At 39.3% G+C, this 17,229-nt stretch overlaps 1 protein-coding gene across 1 annotated transcript in view; it reads right to left on the bottom strand.

Annotated features, from left to right (window-relative positions):
* Positions 1 to 6,771: 6,771 nt before the first annotated feature.
* LOC111528264 (putative ankyrin repeat domain-containing protein 26-like protein) overlaps positions 6,772 to 17,229 on the bottom strand; it is a 45,922-nt gene continuing 35,464 nt past the window's right edge. The window contains exon 7 of the mRNA XM_031934442.1: positions 6,772 to 7,292. Coding sequence (XP_031790302.1) covers positions 6,772 to 7,292 — 521 coding nt within the window. The remainder of the gene's footprint in view (positions 7,293 to 17,229) is intronic.

Consider the following 17,229-nt stretch of genomic DNA (forward strand, 5'->3'; position numbering starts at 1 on the left):
TTCCCCTGGGAAACAGCCAGGAGAATGGACCTTAAAGATGAAAGAGAAAAACTTGCACAATGGGGCCAGGTGGGGTGGCTCATGCCTGTAATCCCAGCACTTTGGGAGGCCGAGGCGGGATCACCTGAGGTCAGGAGTTTGAGACGAGCCTGGCTAACATGGCAAAACCCTGTCTCTACTAAAAATACAAAAATTAGCCGGGTGTGCTAGTGCACATCTATAATCCAAGCTACTCAGGAGGCTGAGACAGGAGATTCACTTGAACCCGGGAGGCAGAGGTTGCAGTGAGCCAAGATCGCACTGTACTCCAGCCTGGGTGACAGAGAGAGACTCTGATACACACACACACACACACACACACACACACACACACACACAAAACCTGCACAATGGGAGGGGGTTTGCTCATAACCCAGGGTTGGTAGGTTACAGCCACCCATTGCTAGGCCTTGATCCTCATTACTCCAATCCTTCTTTTGAAATATGAGCTCAAATACACCAACATAATCTGTGTAGCATCCCCCTTCACTCAGTTATCCCCAAGGATGACATAAAATGAGACATCAGCCTCCAAGCCAATAACTGACAAATGGTTTAGTGGGGTTTCCTTGGTTAAAAAAACAGAGAATTATTTTTGCCTCAGATAGACAAGTTCTCAGACATGCTCCTTCAGTTTGGAAGTCACAATGTAACAGTGGATGTGTTGAAGAAGCCCTTTAATGAAGAGAAGCTCAAGGCCATGTCAAAAGCCTCAACTTCCCAAAAGCTTGCTGCATTGGAATAAACAGTTGAGTCAAGAGTATTTGAATGCATCAACCTGGCCAGTGGATTTGGGGAGAAAGGCAAGGAGTTTCATCTTAAGGACCGAACTAGGCCCCTTGTCTGAGGAAATCATGCATGCATAGCATTGAATTGATGTCTTGGGCAAGGTGGACACAGTGGCAAGATATTTGAGGATGAGATGAGACTTGTTCTGGGACTGCACTCCTCTATACCCCTCCTCATGGGCCTTTCCACTGCCACTCTGCCTGAGGGCAGAAAAGATGTGGGTGTGGGCATGGGGCTAGGGTGGGGCAGGAACCATGTCAGGGCAATAGCCACTGACTGGGCTAAAGGCAAATGACTCACTATTCTGGGACAATTCTGTTACCGCTAAGTTACAAGTTGCTATGAGGACTTCCCTTTTCCATCTGCTTTTTAAAGACCTGAGTCTGAACTACTATGTATGTACATTTTTATAGCCATATTTTCACCCTGTTGCCCAGGCTAGAGTGCAGCATCTATTCACAGGCACAATCCTTGCACACTACGGCCTCAAACTTCTGGTCTCAAGGGATTCTCCACTTCAGCCTCCCCAGTATCTGGGACTACAGGCTGGGACTCCAGCTCTGTGACACCATCCCCATCCTGATCTACTGCAGATTCTCTTGATTTCTGGGTAAACGGACTGACTGGATCATCCTATCCTGTCAAATCACTTGCCCAAATACTTCTACTTTAAGACTTCTTCCACCTTGTCCAGAACCATAATCCATCAACCCCATTATTTGATCTCTTAAGAGAATAAACAAATGACACACTGACCCATCAAAACACACACGTCCTTTCCCCAAATACCAAACACAAAAAACCCAGTTGGTCTTCTTCACTTGGCCCACTTGAGAGAGTCACTTTCTCATGAGTACCTTTAACTCCCTGATTTACTGCTCTGCTTTTTCTGGCACAATCCCATACCTGGATGAGCACCACACTATGTTGTTCAATGATGTCACTCAGCTGAGCCAGATACAATGTAGAAAAGTGGCCAGGTGGTATCAACACAAATTCAAAACTACCTGCACACCAGATTGGCCATAAACACTGCCCAGAACTTAGTAAGTTCACATCTGGCTGATAAAATCCTTTCTTCAGAAACCCGACATATCTAACAATCTTCTCCATGTCCTTTGAACGTTTACTCATGTGGCTTTTACCTGGTATCTTGCCCAATAATTCATACAAAAATTAGATCCCATGAGGCAAGAACCGCCTCATCTTTCTACCATCTCTAAAGATAATATGCACAGGTCTGTATCTTTCTAACCTTCTTTATTTCATCATGTCAGGAAAAAGATATACCATAGGTAAGAGATTGAGAAGACATTCAGTCTCATTTGTAAGGTAATATTATAATGATGAGATTACATCTTTCTCTTTTTGTTTTTTGTTTTTGTGTTTGTTTGTTTGCTTGTTTGTTTTGAGGCAAAGTCTCACTCTGTTGCCCAAGTTGGAGTGCAGTGGCATGATCTTGGCTCCCTGCAACCTCTGCATCCCAGTTCAAGAGATTCTCCTGCCTCAGCCTTCCAAGTAGCTGAGATTACAGGCACCCACCACGATGCCCGGCTAATTTTTGTATTTTTAGTAAAGACAGATTTTCACCATGTTGGTCAGGCTGGTCTTGAACTCCTGACCTCAGGTGATCCACCCACCTCAACCTCCCAAAGTGCTGGGATTACAGGTGTGAGCCACTGCACCCAGCCCACATCTTTCTTTGTGCCATTATTATGTCTTCATGAAATCAATGCTTCATTACGTAAACATGGTCCCATGCACCATCTTTTTTAAAAATGGCATTAATATGGTCAGTTCCTTATAAAACTAAACATGCCCATAGCATACAATTTAGTAAATGAGTTTGCCCAAATGAGTTTTTTTTTTTTAACCTTTTAAGTTGGGGGTATATGTGCAGGTTCCTATTACCTTGTTATACAGGTAAACTTATGGGGATTTGTTGTACAGATTATTTTATCAACCAGGTAAAATAATCTGGGAGGTCAAGGCGGGAGGATCACTTGAGGTCAGGAGTTCAAGACCAGCTTGGCCAACATGGTGAAACTTCTTCTCTACCAAAAATACAAAAATTAGGCTGGTGTGGTGGCGTGTGCCTGTAATCCCAGCTACTCAGGAGGCTGAGGCAGGAGAATTGCTTGAACCCAGGAGGCGGAGGTTGCAGTGAGCCAATATCATGCCATTGCCCTTCGGCCTGGGTGAGAGAGTGAAGCTGTTTCTCAAACAAATAAATAAATAATAAAAATTAAAAATCTACATATTTATTTTAATTATGTAATTACTTGCCATCATATCTCTCTTGGAACACTGATCCAAGAACAACAAAAATAATAGGGATGATACTTTCTGCTAATTAAGCAAATTTCCTTTTTTTCTTTGTGAAACCAACTGACAAAATTCTTCAGTTTATGGTTTTTAGGAATAATTTCTACTAATTTATTTTCAGTGGAGTTTTACAGATGTCCCAAACAAAAACAACAATGACCAATTTCATTTGGAAAGTACTAAATTTAACAAACTTTATTTTTTGATCAAAGAAGACTCATTTTTAATTTTACTAAAACATTTTAGATTTAGCCTTGGATAATAAAATTAATAAATATAGGAAATGCTTACTAACATATATAAAGACTTCTTAGTTAGAATGTCAATTTAATAATGATCAAAGTTGCCTGACAAAAATAAACTTTAGGTAAACTTAAGACAAGTTTGATGCATTCTGCTTATAATCTTGTACCTCTGTTTTCATTCTAATTTGGCATGCTGCATAGTTGTTGTTGTTGTTTTAATTTCAGGTGGATTATGGCCACTCTTTTCTTAAGTCTTACTTTATTGTTCTTCCAGAAACAATTTTAAAATTTGCAGAGCTGCATCTAGATCAAGCAGTTGCATTGGAGGAATTTGAACCTTTAAATCACAGAAGAGCTTATTTTCAACTGCCATAGCTAACAGTGAGTCTATGCCTAATGATGTAAGCAGTGTGGATATGCGAATGTCTTTGAGTTTTGTATTCATGAATTCTCTAGCTCATCTGTTGATACTTAAGATGAAGAATGAGTAAAAACCATGTCAAACTTTTCCAGAAAATTGAATTTATCTTAGAATTATTTGTAGAAATAAATTCCGTTAGATGGAATTTGGGAACGTTTTCCTGTAATTTCTTGAAATCAAATTTGACAGTACATTGTAGTCTGATCATTCTGCATTCCTCATTCTGATTTTCCAGCAACTTGCTTTTTGTAAACTGCTCAGATGTTGGATTTCTCAATAAAATAATCACAACAAAATAATCTCCTTTCTTTATAATAAACATCACCATTTCAAATCCAAAGCCAGAGAGCCCCCTTGACATGGCTTGTTGAGAATTATTCAGAATCAAGCATGATTCAAGATACTGATGGATGTGGGGTATTTGAAAAGTTAGTATTCCTCTGGCGGTTAAAATGCTTGGAAGACAATATTTTTTCAGCAGTCATTCAAGATTCAAGGCTCTCCAATTAATTGATTGTCCAGTGAGACCACAGTTCCTGTCACAGTAGCAGAACATGTCCAGCAATGAGTTAGCAGCAGCATAGTTGGCTTGTATTGCATTTTCAATTAAAGTAGAGACTGTTGAATAGCACTCAAAATTATCAAGTTTTTGCCCTCTTTTCAAAAGGTGAAAATGTACTACTCCATCTACTTTGGGGCTTAACACTTTCTCCACTCAAGAAGAGATGTTGAGAGTTTCCAGGAGCCCATCATCCAAGACTGTGGCACTAAAACAATACACCTGAGATTTTACTCTGGAAAGGCATTTACTGTTAAATGCACCACCTTACATATACACCATGGAATACTATGCAGCCATAAAAAAGGATGAGTTTGTGTTCTTTGTAGGGACATGGATGCAGCTGGAAACCATCGTTCTCAGCAAACTATCACAAGAACAGAAAACCAAACACCGCATGTTCTCACTCATAGGTGGGAACTGAACAGTGAGATCACTTGGACTCGGTAAGGGGAACATCACACACCGGGGCCTATTATGGTGAGAGGGGAGGGGAGTGGGATTGCATTGGGAGTTATACCTGATGTAAAGGATGAGTTGATGGGTGCTGACGAGTTGATGGGTGCAGCACACCAACATGGCACAAGTATACATATGTAACAAACCTGCACATTATGCACATGTAGCTAGAACTTAAAGTATAATAATAACAATATATATATATATATATATATATATAAAAAATAAATAAATAAATAAATGCACTGCCTTTTTCACCTCAGAATGAAAAATGACAGGACACTGTAGCCTGATCACTTTGCATTCTTCACTCTGATTTTCCAGCAATTTGCATTCCTCTTAAATGCTCATAAGTTGGATATCTCAATGAAATAATCACAACGGGCCCATCTCCTTGAACAGTTTGAAGGCTGCTCAAAAAATTAAACATTGATCTGCCATATCAACCATATCATTGAACGATCTCACTGCTTGGTGTATACCCAAAAGAAAGGAAATCAGCTTATCAAAGAGCTATCTGCACTTTTATGTTTGGTGCTGCACTGTTTACAATAACTAAGATTTGGAAGCAACGTAAGTGTCCATCAACAGATGAACGGACAAAGAAAATGTGGACCAATATACAAAATGGAGTACTATTTAGCCATCAAAAATGAAAGCCAGTCATTTGCAACAACATGAATGGAACTGAACATCATTATGTTAAGTGAAATAAACCAGGCACAGAAAGATCAACATCACACATTCTCACTTATTTCTGGAATCTTAAAAATCAAAACAATTGAACTCATGGACACAGAGAGTAGAAGGGTGTTTACCAGAGTTGGGAAGGGTAGTGAGAGAGTGGGGGGAGGTGGGAACAGTTCATGGCTACCAAAAAATAGGAAGAATGAATAAAACCTACTATTTGATAGCACAACTGGGTGAGTAGTGTCAATAACAACTTAATCACATATTTGAAAATAACATAAAGAGTGTAAGTGGATTGTTTGTAACTCAAAGAATAAATGATTGGGGGGATGCATATCCCATTCTCCACGATGTGCTTATTTCACATTGCATGCCTGTATCAAAACCTCTCATGTACCCCACCAATACTACGTCTCCACAAAAATTAAAAATAAAATATAAAAAAGAACCATCTCCTTTCTGTACAATAAACATTACAGTTTGAAATCCAAGACTCGAGAGCTCCCCTGATACAACATACACTCCATTTGCCTTGAATAGTTTCCCCTTTGCTCTACAGAAATGTATTTGTAGAAGTTGGCATTCTGGAACATTGACTTCTAACACAGCGAGAGGGATAGCCACACCCGTGAGATATAATGACATAGCAGGATTCACCAGTGCATTCTGTTGAAACAGTGAGCAAGCCAAATTCAAGTTATTTTCCAAACTCATTGATTGTAGCCACTGAAAGGTCTGTGAGACACCACCAGGGTCTCTGTAAAACCTGGCTAAGACTTAGAATGTGGACTTGAATGTGATTGTGATCATTATGTAATACTTGCTATAAAAACTCAGGTTGGTGTTGGCCGCATATCACTATAACAGTCAGGTGGGGAGAGTCAAAGAGTGTTTCTTTGACAAGTTCCTCTAAAGGTGGCAGTAAACTTAGTGCCTTTCAGTGTCTCCTTTTTGCCATAGACCCAGAGGGAGCGAGAGACACTTGACAACCCCAGATTACTTCCTTAGCAGCCAAGGCCAGCATTTCACCTAGAATGGATTTTTGCTGTGGGGAGAACATGGCAAGTATGCAGAGATGTTTGGCATTTGGTAATACCTGGGTGAGAGTTTTCCAAGCTCTTATGAAGTATAAGATGCACAAGGCCCATTTCTAAATATTGGAAACATCTTGCTGTGAAAGCATGTGATGTCAGGAGTTGCCATGCACAAAAACATGTGGCAATGTAATCACTAGTCTTTACCTCTTAAATGGCCTTGCACATGGCTGCTCCTGTACTGCTGAAGCCCAGTGCCAGTAGTTTATGTTTCCCCATTGTGTCATCAACCCAATACAAATTATTGTCAAACTTACACCCAGAGGTGCTAACAGGAAAATAATCTTCTGAGTAAATGCACATTTTATCAGTCTCAACTTCCAAAAATTGGTCATTGAACAGTGTGAGTTTGTGTCTTTCTATCTTGGCTGTCACCTTTACTACATTGTAGGGGTCTGAGGTGTGTAGAGTGAACACCTCAGAGTTCCAGTTGCCCTCGTGGGTTTTGCTATCATAAACCCTTTCAAAAGACACATGCCTGACTGCAGAAATGAACATTGTCCCCTGACAATCAATATAGAATTCTGGATCATTCTTCCCTTTACTTTTCCTAATAGCTTCTGCTAAGCTTGTGACATTCTGTGGGATTATATCACATGTATCTGTCATCCGAAATGTGATGAAAGGCACTTCTATCAAAAAGGCCCTTGTCATGCCAGAGAGAACAAATCCTAGATTAAGGTAATCCACATTTCTTATTGTTCTAAGTGGGCACTGCCACAGAATAATCAAGATTTTGGTCTTCTAAGACCAAAATAAGTTGAAACGCCTCAAGGCCAAAATAAGTTGAAAAATGCCTCATGAAAATGCCTCAAGGCCAAAATAAGTTTAAAAACTGTCTCATGAAGAAGTGTTCCTGGGATCTCTTCATTTAGTTTTTGAATTCTCCACAAGAATGAAACATAATGAAAGTCCTTGATTTCCATTCTCATCATATCACTCACTGTCATCTCACAATGTGGACTTGTTTCTCATTCCTAAAATCCAATATACTTGGAGTTACAAGGTAAATATTTAGCTGTTTCAGATGTGTTGCCTAGAACTATTCATGGACGCACTTCACCAGGGTTTCCAAGCACCCGAATTGTGTATTTGCTTCCATGTTTCCTAGAAGCAAGTTATCATGAGGTTGTGTTTGTTTACTGTACATGAACACAATCTGTTCAAGTCTTGATAAAACGGAGCCCATATTTGTTTGTAAAGAACCCACACACTTCACAATGGCTTTCTGTAGGTAGATTTGATGACCTTTATGTATATATTCATTTCCCTCTCCAGATTTTTGAAAACTATCAATTTGCCCATCTTTGGTGAAAAAACAGCTTTTCTTTCTGTCTTTCTGTATCTTGTGGCCATGACAAATGCCATTTGCAAAAAACAGTCTAACAGCACTGGATGGATATGATATTCATACATTACTCTCTGGATATCTGTGTTGACCTTACTTGTTGTTATGCCAACCTTTAGCTTACTGCAGAGTAAAAAAGTGGCTTTTAACTGTTTGAAAATTATATCATAGTAAAATCCGACATGGAAGAGGCATTCAGAAAGTTCATCACTGTTTGAAATCAACTTACACTTTCTAGCAACTCTAGAAGGCATCTTCTTTCTTTAACTTAAGCATTTTGTAGATGGCAACTATATTAAAACTCTTTTAAGGGATCTTGTAGTGATTATGGATTTACACCTTTGTATCTTGAGAGAATCATTTTTAATCTCTTTTATTAAGTCTAACCTAATTTGGCAAACCAGTGCCTCACAAGGGAACCAAGTCTGCCTTGGAACTACTACATTAAGTTTACAATAAATGATTTTTCAACTCATCTAGAAATACTAAAAATAAACACCCCTTGACTCAAAAATCTTCCCTGGCACCACATCTGCATCTATATCCTCTTTCATTGTCATCTTGTGAAATGATATATTACCTGATTTTGCTGGTAAAAACTAATTAGAACATTTATATTTAAATCATGCTTAACAGTTTACAGAAGTATTTTTCATTTTCTTCTTGTACCCAGTGGCAGAATTTTATGATTCTGAAGCACTTAGACTCTCATCATCTTTTTTGCAGAGAAATAAAACAAAACTAACAATATGATTTTTTAAATCTGCTACCTAGGATTTTGTAATTTATGTATTAAAACAAGGATTTAATTTGTTCTCTTTTAAGCTATTTGGCTGAAAAGCTTTCTTAAAAACTTTAGATTTGCTCTTCCATGATGTGTTGGGACATGAACCCAGGTAAAGAAAGAAGGTTAAGGCCTCATTTAACATGGGTCTATTATTACTTTTCTGTGCATTAAGATCATAAAAACACCACCAAAACTATGAGCCAAACTACATTGACTGAATTTTTTAATAACAATGAGACACAAAAAACTAGTTAAAATTTACTTATTTTTGTTAAAACAAATATTTTATAATTTTTGTAATCTTTTCAAGAGACAGGGTCATGGTATGTTGCCCAGGCTACAGTGCACCATTATTTCACACTACAACCTTGAATCCCTGGGCTCAAGCGATCTTCCTGCCTCAGCATCTGGAGTAGCTGGGACTACAGTTGTGTGCCATTGCACCCAGTTTTTGTAATTTTCCAATGGTTGAAAGATGGTCAAACCTTAGACAAAGTTCTTAAAGTCAAGCATAGTTGAACTATTTTTTTCCTTACCAACTCAATAATTGATACACCTTGTCATTATTGGATTCACTTCGAGATCCCCGGAAATGGAGTCCTATTATGAGTGAACTCTCATGTTGATGTTACCTATCTGGGGTGATCCAGAGTGTTCTTGGTTGTCTTCTTCAAAGAAAGAATTCACTCAAAAGACCAATTAGTAAAGCAGGCAAAAGTTTTATTGGGGAAGTAAAAGGACACTCCAAGAGAGGAGTGGGCTGACCCTGCTGGAAACAGCCCCGGGATATTCTGCATTTGATATGCTGTGGTCTTGCTTTTTCCCTTGCCCAGTTCTCACCAAGGCTTGGGGGATCATCCCTTACTGTGGTTAATGGACGTGCACTGGACGCAGTGATCAATACAAATCCCACCCAATGGGAACATTGCTCATTATTGCCACCCGGGAAGGGCATATAGCCATCAAATTTGTACTCATTGCACCTGTGTGGCTCTGAAGAATTCTGCTTTTGCCTTTTTTCTCCCTTATCAGGATCTAGTTAACCACACTTTTGACAGTTCGACCATAGAGTGAGTACTGGGCATCTTAAGAGGTGTTCTGGGCTGTTCCTTCCAACATGGGTACTTCCCCTCCTGCCTGCTAATATCTGACTAATTGCCTCCTCTTACATTTATCCCTCCAGATTTCTTACTTTTGCATAGGATAGCTTTGGCTACTGTGGGTCTTTTGTGGTACCTTTTAGGATACTTTTTTCTATTTCTCTGAGAAATGTAATTGATATTTTGATGAGAATTGCATTGAATCTGTAGATTCTCTGGGGTAGTATGAAACTTTTAACAATATTGATTCTTCCAATTCATGAACATAGAATATTTTCCATTTTTTTGGTGTTCTATTCCATTTCTTCACCAATGTTTTACAGTTTTCATTGTAGAGATATTTCACTTCTTGAGTTAAGTTAGTTCCTAGGTATTTAATTTTACATGTAACTGTTGTAAATAAGATTACTTTCTTATTTCTTTTTCATATTGTTCACTGTTGGCATCTGGAAATGCTACCAATTTTTGTATGTTAATGTTGTATCCTGCAACTTTACTGAATTCATTTATCAGTTTACTTGTGGAGTCTTCAGGTTTTGTCACATATAAGATCATATCATCTATAAAAAAGGATAATTTGACTTTCTCCTTTCCAATTGAATGTCCCTTATATCTTTCTCTTGTCTGATTGTGCTGGTTAGAACTTCTAGTACTATTTTCAGTAACAGTGATGACAGTGAGTATTCTTGTCATGTTCCACATCTTAAAGGAAACCCAAATTTGGGTTCCCCACTCAGTATGATACTAGCTGTGGGTCTGTCATACATGGCTTTTATTGTTGAGGTATGCTCCTTCCATATCTAGTTAAGGGTTTTTATCATGAAGGGATGTTGAATTTTATCAAATGCTTTTTTGGCATCAATTAAAATTATCATATGGATTTTATCCTTCATTCTGTTGATATGATATATTTTGTTGATTGATTTGCACACGTTGAAACATCCTTGCATCTCAGGGATGAATCTCACTTGGTTATGACAAATGATCTTTCTAATATATTGTTGAATTCAGTTTGCAAATATTCCATTGAGGATTTTTGCACTTTAAATATGTCATGCCACTCTCTCATGGCCTGTAAGGAGGTTTCCATTGAAAAATCAGATTTCAGATGCATTGTAGCTCCATTGTCTGTTGTTTCTTTTCTCTTCCTGCTTTTAGAATCCTTTCTTTATCCTTGACCTTTGGTAGTTTGATTAATAAATGCTCTGAGGTAGTCTTCTTTGGGTTAAATCTGCTTGATGTTCTATGACCTTCTTGTATTTGGATATTAACATCTTTCTCCAGGTTTAAGATGTTCTCTGTTATTATCCCTTCAAAAAAACTCTCTTTTTTATTTTTTATTTTTTTGAGATGGAGTCTCACTCTGTTGCCCAGACTGGATTGCAGTGGTGTGATCTCAGCTCACTGCTACCTCCACCTCCTAGATTCAAGTGATTCTTATACCTCAGCCTCCCAAGTAGCTGGGACTACAGGCATGTGTCACCACACCTGGCTAATTTTTGTATTTTTAGTAGAGATGGGGTTTCACCATGTTGGCCAGACTGGTCTCAAACTCTTGACCTCAGGTGATCCACCTTCCTTGGCCTACAAAAGTGCTGGGATAACAGGCTTAAGCCACCATATCCAGCCTGTATTTCTTAAAAAAGATGAAATTCAGTTTTTATAAGACTGGCTCTAATAAAGATGAACGTTAGTGGTTTATTAGGGATATGGGCAGATCTGCCAAATTGCCACATCTCTGCCAGCTGCTGTGTGAGACTCATGAGTAGTGACCACTGAGTGGCCAGGACAGCAGCAAGTGCTGCAGGAACAGGTGCTTCCTCACTGGTTGCTCTATCTTGAAAACCCATGGCCCATGTCCCAAGGCATGGGAAGAGTTGGGGGGAGCCTCGCCCCATAGCCACCATCACCTCAGGCCATGAGAAGTATTGCTAGATTACTGTCTATGTTCTCTTAAGGCCCAAGGTCTCTCAAGTCACCCTGCCTGGCCTGGGACTCACCCTTCAAGGCTATGGGCTGCCCTTTGGACCACAGCACGTCCAAAAATGCCATCCAAGAGTCAAGTCTTAGAATCAAGGACCTTCAAGAGCCCACTTTTGCTCCACCCCGCCACCCGCATGGCCATGCTGGTGCCTAAGGTGCAAAACAAAGTCCCCTTTATTTTTCCTTCTGCTTTTCTTAAGCAGAAATGATTTTGCCCCATAGCCACCACAGCCGGTTATATGCTGAGTCTCACCTCAGGCCAGCAAGTCACAGAGGCTCACCCAAGGCCTTCAATGTAGTACCTGGGTGTCACTGTTGTTTATTAAGGGCCTAAGGGCCCTTCAGTCAGCAGGTGAGGAATGCTGCAAGTCCAGGACTGGGTCCTTTCCTCCAAAGCAGCGGGTTCCCTTCTGGACCAGGGTGTGTCTAGAATGTCAGAGAGCCAGGGCCTGGAATGGGGGCCTCCCAACTCTGACCAGTGCCCTATCTTGCTGCTGTGGCTCAGCTGGTATCTTAGATGTAAAACAAAGTGCTCCCCACTCTTTCCTCTCCTCTCCTCAAGCAGAAGGAAGGGGTCTTTATCGGAGCTGTGAGCTGTGCAGCCTGAGATTAGGGGAGGGTTGATGCCAACACTCCCTTGGCTACCCCAGCTTGTCTCTCAATATGGCATATCTTCCCCACCCAGCTTGTTGTCTCTTGGCCTAGTTCAGCACTAGGACTCACCTATGAATTGCAGTCCTTATGGCCTAGACTGCCTTTTGACGTTACTTGGAGACACAAAGTGCTGTAGCCCTCGGTGGCAAGGTTTACAGACACTCAAGTTCAGACCACTGGGACTGGTGATTTTCCTCTGGCTAGGGCTGGTTTAAATGCTCCCTCCATGGGTGGACTTCAGCTGAGTTTGGTCTAATTTTCCTTTTTGCTCTAACAGAACAGCACTGGGTTCACAGCCTCACACTTGCTGTGTTCTCCTTCCCCCAGCACTCAGAGACACTCTCCACACTATGTCAGGCTGCTAGGGATGGGGGAGGGGTGATGTCAGCCATTCAGGACTTTAAAAAATCTCTTCAGTGCCTCTTTCAGTGACATGAAGTTAAACCTAGGTACTGTGAGTGTTCACCTTACTTTTGGTTCTTATGAAGTTGTTTTTTCCTGTGTAGATAGTTGTTAACTTGGTGTCCTTATGGTCGTGGGGAACAGTGGAATTTCTATTCCTTCACCTTTTTCCCTGAATTTATTTAAGAGGATTTTACCTTGAAATTTATTTTCTCATTTAATGGATAAAATTAAGAACCTCCTTCATATAAACAGAAATTTTAACTAATGAAAAGATTAAATATAATGTATTTATTTGTTCTTTATTCTCAGAAACCTCTAAAACAGCTATGAAGATTATATGAAAGAGTAAGATAAATTAGTTAAGTCATGGATATGCCAAACACTAAATTAGAAAACTTAAACGAGAAGCAAGAGTCAAAAATTAAGAATTCATAATAAATCTGATAAGGCCTAAAACAGATTTCACTGTGCATTATTTATAAACAAGGTTTTACTAGATCAAATATATGATATAACTGCTAAATTCAAAGATGTGAGGATATAAATTTTCTTTTTAAAAATTGATACATAATAGATGTGCATATTTTTGAAGTAGATGTGATAATTTGATGCATTCATATAATCACATTAGGGTAATTGGGGTACCCATCACCTTAGTTATCTTTTCTTTCAAATGTATAGTAGATTAATGTTAACTATAGTCACCCTTATATTTTCTTTCAGTTCTTCATAAAAATTAGCTATAAAACATTCAAAGGAATCTCAGCAACTTTTTTCATTACCTGTCTTTTTTTTCTTAATTTGCATTTAAAATAATTTCTATCATATTTTATAATGTAAAGAGTTCCTGCGCTCATTAAATCCCACAGTTTCTGATGTGTTTTTACAATAATCTGACTCAACTTGACTCTGTTACTCAATCTTTACATTTAAAGATAAATTCTTCCCCTTTATCCACCTCTTCAGCTTCATATTTGTTAAGCTGCTGTTGTGGGTTGCTTTCTAATTCTTTAGTATAAGTCGTTTCTATTCTGTTTCTCAAAAAGCTAAGGACAAATGATTGTATAAATTTAGCTCCTTCCAAGAAACAGAGAAAAAAAGAATAAATCTTGTAGGGCAATGATAGATGAATAAAAGTCTCACATAGCTACTACGCAGAAAGCTACACTAAGTATGCTAGCAGTGAAGACACACACGGATTGAAAGAAGAGACATTGTAGAGAATGTGTTCTAGGAGGAAAAACATAGGTTGGGATAAATCATTTTTAAAAGATTGGGGAGGAGGGAGAAAGAAACAAACAAAAAGACATAACCTACCAGTCAATCAAGTATGAGCTTGAAAGAAAGCCATGGAATAAAGCCAAAGCCAAGGAAAAGGAGAAAAACATCACATACAGTAAGGTACATGGAGAAATACAGATGCATAACAGAGACTTTGGTTCATAGTATCTTTCCAATAATACTGAGTAGTATTTATAATTAGCTTTTGGTAAAGATTTCTGTGGTATAGAATTGAATTATGTACTGTAAAATGAGACATTCAATTAGTTGAATATGGTCATCTACCACTACTTAAAAGCTGGAACATTACTACCTCAGAGAGAGAAAAATGGAAAAGGAAACATTCCATCAACTTTCTACTTGGAAGAAAAATACTAATCAGAATTCTAAGCAGTAATATATGGATTAAAAACATGTATTTAGTAGAACATGGGTTGGAGCTTTTAAAAGTTTTAAAATTTTAAATCTAAAATTTTAATTTACGCTTACAGTTGGAAGACTAGAAAATATATTAACACTTTAACTCTCTTTTCTATTGATGATCTATTTCTAATTTTCTTCTTATTTATGACACATTTTTTCAATATAACTCATCTGAATTTATACATCCTAAATATTAAAAGGGAATATAAATTTAGGCTATATCTTATAAATGAATGGATTTATTTATTAGATATGTTAGGCATATTATATTATTGCTAACATTCCATTATATAGAAATGCATTTGTCTGTTCATTCGTAGTACTCCAGGATACAAAAAAAAAAAGTTCCCTAACCTCTAGTAGCTCATAGTAATAAAGGAGTTTTTAAATGGTTACTAAATAAATACAAAAACTTCTGAAATTTGAAATTTTAGCATGTGATGTAGGATTTAGTTTGGATATTTTTAAGAACCACAGCACAGATAATTCTGAAATTAAGTCCCACCGTATGGTTATTAAGAGTCTCTGCTTCTAGAACTGGTTGTTATTTTGGACAAAGCAACCATTCTTCAATTAGGTCAAGAGTATTAAATATAGTCTTAATGAAATGACAGTGGAATCTCATTGTAATAAAGACTTTGAGAAAGAAAATGTAAATTTCTAAATTTCCACAATTTTTTAAAAATCAGAGGCAGGTACTTGCTATGTTGCCCAGGCTGGTCTCAGACTCCTGGGCTCAAGCAATTCTGCCACCTCAGTCTCCTGAATAGCTTGGACTACAGGCATACACCACCATACCCAACCAAATTTTCACAATTTCTAATATTATTTTAGTCTCATTACATAACCAAGGATAGAAATAGGAAAAAAGCTCACATCTAAAAACTATATATATAATACTAAAATAATGTGTCTAAGAAAGAAAAGTATATGCTATCTGCTGTACAGTTTTTGAACCAAAAGGCATCAAGGAGATTCCATGATTACTATAATAAGAAATTAGACCCATTAAAGATTTATTTAGGCATAAGTATTATAAAAGCTATCTTAGTATAATTTAAACATCACACACAGTAAGAATATTTATTCAAATCAACCTTGACCAAATTTCAAATTTGCTCTATTATGACAAAGCTTTGCCTAATATAATTTTCCTGTCACTATGTATTTTCCAGCCCATTCTTTTTTCACCCCCACTCCCTCTACATATTTGCCAAGTCTTTGTTATTTATCAAAGTAAGAAATGTTCGGGGGCGGAGCAAGATAGCCGAATAGGAACAGCTCCAGTCTCCATCTCCCAGCGCGAGTGACACAGAAGACCGGTGATTTCTGCATTTTCAACTGAGGTACTGGGGTCATCTCACTCGGGAGTGCCGGACAATTGGTGCTGGTCAGCTGCTGCAGCCTCACCAGCGAGAGCTGAAGCAGGGCGAGGAATCGCCTCACCTGGGAAGGGTGAGGGGGAAGGGAGTCCCTTTTCCTAGCCAGGGAAACTGAGACACACAACACCTGGAAAATCGGGTAACTCCCACCCCAATACTGCGCTGTAACAACGGCACACCGGAGAATATATCCCACACCTGGCCGGGAGGGTCCCACGCCCACAGAGCCTCCGAGCTTGCTAACACAGCAGTCTGTGGCAATCTAACCGCAAGGCAGCAGCGAGGCTGGGGGAGGGGCGCCCGCCATCACTGAGGCTTCAGTAGGTAAATAAAGCCACTGGGAAGCTCGAATTGGGTGGAGCTCACAGCAGCTCAAGGAAACCTGCCTGTCTCTGTAGACTCCGCCTCTGGGGACAGGGCTCAGCTAAAGGAGCAGAAGCCTGTGCAGACGCGAACGACTCTGTCTGACAGCTTTGAAGAGAGCAGTGGATCTCCCAACACGGAGGTTGAGATCTGAGAAGGGGCAGTCTGCCTGCTCAAGTGGGTCCCTGACCCCTGAGTAGCCTAACTGGGAGACATCCCCCACCAGGGGCAGTCTGACACCGCACACCTCACAGGGTGGAGTACAGCCCTGAGAGGAAGCTTCCAAAGCAAGAATCAGACAGGTGCACTCGCTGTTCAGCAATATTCTATCTTCTGCAAACTCTGCTGCTGATACCCAGACAAACAGGGTCTGGAGTGGACCTCAAGCAATCTCCAACAGACCTATAGCTGAGGGTCCTGACTGTCAGAAGGAAAACTATCAAACAGGAAGGACACCCACACAAAAACCCCATCAGTACGTCACCATCATCAAAGACCAGAGACAGATAAAACCACAAAGATGGGGAAAAAGCAGGGCAGAAAAGCTGCAAATTCAAAAAATAAGAGTGCATCTCCTCCTGCAAAGGAGCACAGCCCATCACCAGCAACGGATCAAAGCTGGTCAGAGAATGATTTTGATGAGATGAGAGAAGAAGGCTTCAGTCCATCAAACCTCTCAGAGCTAAAGGAGGAATTACGTACCCAGCGCAAAGAAACTAAAAATCTTGAAAAAAGAGTGGAAGAATTGACAGCTAGACTAATTAATGCAGAGAAGGTCATAAACGAAATGACAGAGATGAAAACCATGACACGAGAAATACGTGACAAATGCACAAGCTTCAGTAACCGACTCGATCAACTGGAAGAAAGAGTATCAGCGAT

This window comes from Piliocolobus tephrosceles, chromosome 17, assembly GCF_002776525.5.
Source record: "Piliocolobus tephrosceles isolate RC106 chromosome 17, ASM277652v3, whole genome shotgun sequence".
In the NCBI taxonomy this organism is placed as follows: domain Eukaryota; kingdom Metazoa; phylum Chordata; class Mammalia; order Primates; family Cercopithecidae; genus Piliocolobus; species Piliocolobus tephrosceles.